This window comes from Nesoenas mayeri (assembly GCF_963082525.1).
Source record: "Nesoenas mayeri genome assembly, chromosome: 6".
Taxonomy (NCBI): domain Eukaryota; kingdom Metazoa; phylum Chordata; class Aves; order Columbiformes; family Columbidae; genus Nesoenas; species Nesoenas mayeri.
The window spans coordinates 2,465,309-2,472,693 of NC_137545.1; the positions used below are offsets into that span (position 1 = coordinate 2,465,309).

The 7,385-nt window shown below is 48.6% G+C and overlaps 1 protein-coding gene across 1 annotated transcript; it reads right to left on the bottom strand.

Annotated features, from left to right (window-relative positions):
* Positions 1–3,544: 3,544 nt before the first annotated feature.
* On the bottom strand, positions 3,545–4,477 carry LOC308041714 (olfactory receptor 14A16-like; the record flags this gene model as incomplete). Its single annotated transcript, XM_080346618.1, has 1 exon — positions 3,545–4,477. The coding sequence occupies one exon, from the start codon at positions 4,475–4,477 to the stop codon at positions 3,545–3,547; it is 933 nt and encodes a 310-aa protein (XP_080202744.1).
* Between the last annotated feature and the right edge of the window lie 2,908 nt (positions 4,478–7,385).

A 7,385-nucleotide genomic window follows, 5' to 3' on the forward strand; every position in this document is an offset into this window, starting at 1 on the left:
TTTTCATACCAAATCCAAAACACAACTACCAGAAAGAAAATTAACTCTGTCTCAGCTAAAACCAGGACATTATCCACAAGTAAATAAGACCTCTGCTATCCCAGGGGAGGCCGTGGGGACCCAGCAAGATCATCAAAAAGAGATCTGAGGATGATTAATATCTCCTTCAGCAAAAGCCCATGGATGGTTCAATGTGGGCACTGGAGAACACCCTGAGTCATGAGAAATGCTCTGAGCCCTTTCCACAGCTTTAGACCCCTGGGAAAGAGCTCAGTGTCAGTGCGGCCCATCCAGTTCCATCTGCGTCCCTCACTGATCAGCACAGCCAGTGTCACCTATGGTCCTGCAGCCAACTTGCTCTGCAGAGCATCACTGCCAGGTTGGGACCCTGTGGGGAGCACAGGTGAAGGATCAGGAACACCAGACCAGATCAGAGAAGGGACGGGAGGAGATCAGAAAGGAGCTGACCTGGGCTGGAAATTGCCTTGGAGAGAAAAATGCTGGTGTTCAGCTGCCCCAAGATAATACCCAGAGTTTAGGGTGCAGAGCCAGAAGTCTTTGCTGTCCTGGTGCTTCACCAGGCCTCATAGTGTTTCCTGCCTGGTGTTTCTGAGCCTGACTGTTCTGTTAGTTCTGAGTACACCACATTTTCCACTTATGTACTCTATACTTCATCAACATGTCCAGCAGGATGTTAGAGAAGACATTCTGACAGCTCCCCAGATGCTGCTCCTTGCCCTTCTTTGAGACAGGATTGACATTTACCTTTTTCCACTCCTCAGGAACCTCTCCCAGTAACAATGACCTTTAAAAGTGAATTAAGCATGGCCTCGCAGTGACATCAGCCATCTCCCTTGGCGCTTGTGGGTGCATCCCCTCAGTTCCCATAGACTTAAGTATGTCTGGTTTATTTAAATGTTCTCTAACTTGAGACTCCTTCACCAAGGGTAAGACTTCCTTGCTCCAGATTTCCCTCTGCTCTTGGGGCCCTGGGATTCTCAAATGTCTGTCCTATCAGTAAAGACTGAGATGAGAAAAACATTGACTATCTCAGGCTTTTCCATATCCTGGACCATATACCATGTCCTTAGTCTTCTTTTTGCACTTTATATACTTGTAGAAACCTTTTTTGTTGTCCTTCAGGTCACAATGCAGATTGAGCTTGAGCTGGGCTTTGGCTTCCCTAATCCCAACTCTGCACACTTGGGAAGTTATCACTGATGTGCTCCAGAAGCCTTCTGGATGGTTTGTACCCTACTATGTTGCCTCTCAGGGAGCTAATAAAGTGGTCCATTTCCAAGACCAGGAGGCCCAGGGTGTGAGTACATGAAGCTTCTTCCAATGGCCTGATGAAGTTCTCATCTACTTCTTCCTCAACAAGCAGTCAACAACAGACATGCACTAAGAGGTCACCCATGTTGGTCTGCCTGGCTAATCCTGACCCACAAGCTCTCAACAGACTTGTCAACTATTCCAAGGCAAAGCTCCAGGCTTTCCCACTGCAATTTCATTTACCTAGTGACTCCTCTGTTTATTTCTATTCTGTCACATCCTTTAGTTCCTATTGCTTTGATCTAGTCAGGGGCCACAGGTGAACCATCTACAAACTCACCTTAACCACTGACATAATGGAGCTTCACTCCAAACAGACCTTGAGAAACTCTGGGATTTGACCAACAGAAACCTCAAGAAGTTTTCTAAAGAGAATGTTTGTTCTCCTTCTGAGCTTCTGATGCGCTGCATCAGTGGGCAGAACCACCCTGTTGTACTGGTTTTGGCTAGAGTATAATTAATATTCATCATAGCAACCCATATGGTGCTGTGGCTTGGATTTGTGCACAAAGCAGTACTGATAACACACCAATGTTCCAGTTATTGCTGAGCAGTTCTTGTACAGCATCAAGGCCTTGTCTGCTTCTCATGCTGCTCCACAGCAGGTAGGCTGGAGGTGCATGAGAAGCTCGGAGAGGACCCAGCTGAGACAACTGACCCCAAATGACCAAAGGGATGTTCCACACTATATGACATCATGAGTGAGCAAGTGGCTATGTGGGACTTACCTGTCTACGGGGTTAAACAACAACACCCACACATCAAGGTAGACTCAGGCATGACTGTTTGAGGAGCAGTCTCAGCAAGAAGGGTTTGGACATTATGAGTAATGCCATAGCAGCCAGTGGTGCTAAATAGGAATATGGCCATGAGCATATTGGGCTGCACTGGCAGAAGTGTGGCCAACCAGGCATGGACCATTATTGTCCATCTTGACTCAGCACTGGTGTAGTCACATCTGGAGTGGTGTGTCCCAGTGTGAGGCTCCCCGTTCTGGAGAAATGTGGAGTAGCTGTCACGTGGCCAGAGAAAGTCTGCCAAGATAGGGTTGGGGTCATGTTGTGGAGAGGCTGAGAGGCCCAGTCATCTCTAGCCTGTTGAAGTGTGGAGGTCAAGGGAACATGCTGCTTCGACTGAAACTGAGTTAATTTTCTTAATGTAGCTAGAATCTTCTCTCCTTCATAGCTTTAATAGTCTATACTGACATCCAGGTTGATCAGCAAAATATTCCCTACCATTAGCACCATGCTCAGTATAAAGCTGCAGCCAGCTTTTTCAGCTAGTCAGTTCTGTTAGCTCATTTTTTTTGGCTACTTTAGTTATTTCTGTTTGGAAGTTCTGTTCCACTGGGAGTTTGGAGTTAGTTCGGCCTTTTGCCATTCCTCTGTTTTGCAGTCAGCCCTTGGGTCTTTCTGCACTTTACCTTTTTGCTCTCTCTCTCTCTCACTGGGATTGGCTGTTTGAGACCAGGATGTTCCCTGCTCCAGGACTGTTCAGCACAACTGGAGTTTCATGAGGGATTGCACTGAATATCATTATTTTATCTTACACATCTGTATTTTTAGTAGTATATTATTAAATATAGTCTTGTTTTATTATAGTCTTATAGTTGTCTTATTACACTGTTTTTATCCTCAACCAATGGGTTTCTCCCTTTCCCTTCTGTTCCCAACACACTGGGTGTCTGCAGCCTGCAGCCTGCAAGGGAACAGCCACAGGCCTGGGTCAGTGTAGAATGGCCTGCAGCGAAGATGGCCAAGGATGCTGGTAAGGCTGGATGTCCCTGAAAGCCCCAAAGTCCTTGTCCCCTTAGCTATAGCTCATGTGCCTCCAACTAAGGCCTAAAAGGAGACACATCATCATCATGGGCATGGACCCTCATTGCCTCTTTACACCCATGTCCCCGGGAGACCAGGAGGTCACACCATCATCCTTCAGTAGCATCGGACTCCCCACATCCCCAGGAAGAGCCCAGAAACACATGGTGTTGTCAGTTCATTTATTTCACTTAAATACAATGACGTATTCCCATTTCCACAAAGTCACTAGTTCACACAAGATGGGTGGATAATTAAGCGGGAAGGGATGAACAGTGACATTTATTGGAAGACAATAACAGTGCAAGTGGAAAAAGGCAAAAAAATGTAAAGAAGGAAAGACAAACTTGGCCTGTCATGACATACACTAGGAGCCCTATGCAGAGGGGAGCAGTCTATGGTTGCTGAAAACATCCAGTCATGAGCTTCCTCAGATCATCCCTGAGCTCCCTGTTCCTCATGCTATAGATGAGGGGATTCAACGTGGGAGGTACCACTGAGTACACAACAGACACCCCCAGATTCAGGGATGGGAAAGAAATGGAGGGGGGCTTCAGGTGGGCAAATGTACCAGTACTGGTAAGCAAGAAGACCACGGCCAGGTGAGGGAGACACGTGGAAAAGGCTTTGTGCCATCCCTGCTCAGAGGGGATCCTCAGCACGGCCCTGAAGATCTGCACATAGGACACCACAATGAAAACAAAACATCCAAATATTAATAAGAGGCTGACCAGAATAACCCAGACTTCCCTGAGGTAGAAGTGTGAGGAGGAGAGCTTGAGAGTTTGAGGGATTTCACAGAAGAACTGGTCCAGGGCATTGCCCTTGCAGAGTGGCAGTGAAAATGTATTGGCCGTGTGCAGCAGAGCGTTGAGAAACCCACTGGCCCAGGCAGCTGCTGCCATGTGCACACAAGCTCTGTTGCTCAGGAGGGTCCCGTAGTGCAGGGGTTTGCAGATGGCAACATAGCGGTTATAGGCCATGACTGTGAGAAGACAATACTCTGCTGTGGTGAAGTAGGGGAAAAAAAAGATCTGCGACACACATCCTGCGTAGGAAATGGCCCTGGTGTCCCAGAGGGAATTGGCCATGGATTTGGGGACAATGGTGGAGATACAGCCCAGGTCAAGGAGGGAGAGGTTGAGGAGGAAGAAGTACATGGGGGTGTGGAGGTGCTGGTCACAGGCTATGGTGGTGATGATGAGGCCGTTGCCCAGGAGGGCAGCCAGGTAGATGCCCAGGAAGAGCCAGAAGTGCAAGAGCTGCAGCTCCCGTGTGTCTGCGAATGGCAAGAGGAGGAACTGGGTGATGGAGCTGCTGTTAGACATTTGCTGGCTGTGGGCATGGGGGGTCTGTTAAAAAACAAAGGAAAGAACAACATAAAATTAGAATACAATCTTCTTACCAAAGTCACTCTATTTTTCACAGAAACCACCCCCCAGCCCTCCAAATAACATGCATTTCCTCTCTCTGGTCTGTGCTGGCTGAGTGTGCTGTGAGGAGCAGAACCTCTGCCCGTGTGCTGCCAAGCATCCAGCCCTGCTCTGCTGCAGTGGGGACACAGGAGCTGGGTTGTGACAGCTCTGACATTCACAGCAAATGTCAAATATTATCCACTGTTAATGAAAAAGTTGAGTATTTGCACTCATGACTCTGAGGAGTGTGGCCTACAGAAGAGAGGGTTAGCATGTCTTTACAGAAATTTTTTCGGTGTTTTTTTTTTTTTTTTTTTTTTTTTTTTTCCCACCACCACATCTGGTGAGTGGGAGTTCAGGGTTAGAAATTCTCATTTTTATGACTGAAACTTCAAAGAGTCTTGAGACAGGACAGGCCAAAGGACTCAGTTCTCTGTGGCTTAGTGCAGAATCAGGACAGCCTCACCATCCATCAGTCTTTTACCGATCTGCCATGTGCTTTCATTTCTGCTGTCATGAAGATTTGATCACAAAGAATATAAACTCTGGAAAGACCCAAACAATTGGGCTAATATGGGAGCAGGGGAGTCCTGTTTGAAAAGGCAGTTCTGTAAACCTCTGCTTGCAGATCCCAGAACCTCTGTTTCATCCCAGAGTTAGAGATGTGGTGGAGAGAGCAGGGTATGACCCATCACTGAGAGAAGCCAAGAATTCTGAAAGGACAGTGCGGACCCCAAGGAAAGGCTCAGCACTGCTGGGATCCTACAGCAGACCTGAGCCTTTCTGGGGCAGCTCGTGAGCCCAGCAGGACAGGCAGAGCAGAGTCAGGCTCCTGAAAGCGAGATGTCCTAAAGGGACAGTCAAATCATTGCCCAGCACACAACACCCAGCATCATCTGCAGAGAAGGACCAAAAGAGATCCTGAATACCCCCTGCTCTGCTGCCGGGAGCTGTCCCTGCCTGCAGCTGTGTCTGTGTCCCCAGGTCTCCTGCTGTCAGTGTCACAGACCCCATCCCACCCGCTGTGTGCTCAGCTCTGCTCTGCAGACCCCTCCCAGCAGCCGGCGCTGCCCAGGGGCAGCTCTGATGAGGCTGGAAAAGTCATCCTGATGCTGTCTGTAAGCCATGGTGTGTCCATTTCTGATACTTCCAGGTTTATTCACTGCTAAAAGAAATAGATCTGTAATTTCAGTGCCTCTCTTGAATTGAGACATTAATTCTATGTCCCATTGCCCACACAGAAAACCCAGAGTAGCAGACTGAAAGAAAAGCATCCTTCCCTTTCAGGTAGCCCCTGCCTTGCTACCCTTCTTTAAACATCACCTGGGAATGTCGTGCACTGATCTAGAGCTGTGAGCAGCCCTGACCCATGCAGCACCCTCTCGATAGCAGGACCCTGCCCTGCTAGAGGTTGTTCCTTGCACCCACAGCTTCTCCCCACAGCACCGTGGGGATCTCCCCGGGCAGGCTGAGTGCTGACCCTGGCAGGTGGCAGAGTTCCTGCCCCAGCACAGCCCTGGGGTGCAGGGACCCTGCTCTGCAGGACAGCCCTGGGCACCCCTGACTGCACAAATGGCTTCATAACTGTTCAAAATTGCCTGACAGGAGCCCCTTCCTTACAGAACCCACAAGTTGTGGCTGTGCCAGCTTTAGAAGATGCCTCCAGGAGCCACAGATGCATTGTCACTGAACCAGAGGTTTACCGTGTCAAGGGCTGTGAAGATTTCTTCTCAAGTGAGCTTTCAGTCATCCTCTCAATCCTGATCACCTTTCAGCTCTCTCTTAGACTTGCTCATCTCCCTGAGATACCCAGGCAGAGCCCTCAGCCCTGCTGCGTGTGCAGAGGAGCTGCTCCTGGGCAGAGCTGTCTCTCTGCAGCGCTGCCGCTTCCATGAGCTCCCTCTGTGCCAGGAGCCCAGCCCAGCTCAGCAGCACAGGAGCAGCACAAGGTGGCATTTCCTCTGTCCTCTCTGGGCTCCCTCCAGGTGTCCCTGGGGCTCCAGGGAACCTGCTGTGAAACTGGCAGAAGTCATCACTGATATTACCTCCCCCTCATCTGGGGAGAGACAGACTTTTCCAGAAGTGTAATTTCCCCTTTCGGAGACAATGTTACATCTAAATATCACTTTTTTTTTTGTCTTATATTAGACAGGACAGCTGGAGGGTGACAGGGAGGGATCTCCTTTATCCCTGTTGAGGGCAGAGATTCAGTTGAGTCAGTAGAGGCATCTCATCCTGCATTGCATTCCCAGCATTTGGAGGAGAATCAGCTCCCTCCTGTGCCTGCCAGAAACTCACAGGAGGTGGGATTTCTCTCACATCTGTTCAGTTGTGCACAAAATAGAGACATAAAATAGGCATGTCACCTTCTTTTCTCAACTCCCATGATAATTAATGGAGACAAAATGCAGGAGTGAGACCTTCAGATGCAAATACCTGGTTACACTGGAGCTGCCACAGGTGGTGCAAGCTATATGCAGGTAATTGCAAGATCTAATGGAGAAGTCCATAGAGACTGGGCAACATCTCTGGGATCATACATGAGCCTGGTGGGGAATCCCTTTGGCCGAGTGAAATGACAGATGATGTCCAAATAAAGGCTGAAAGAACCTTGTCCTTCTCACTGTGTTCATGGTAGTTGATAGAGGTATTCATATGAATGATTGATTATAGTCCTGTGCCACAGGGACAGCTCAGTCTCTCTCTTGTCCAGCAGCTGAATTTACCAGCTCTCCAATGACTACACTGGCAGTTGTCCCATCTTCATCTCCACGTTGCTTCACTGAATTCAGGACAAATACTCAATTTCATGTTCAAATCC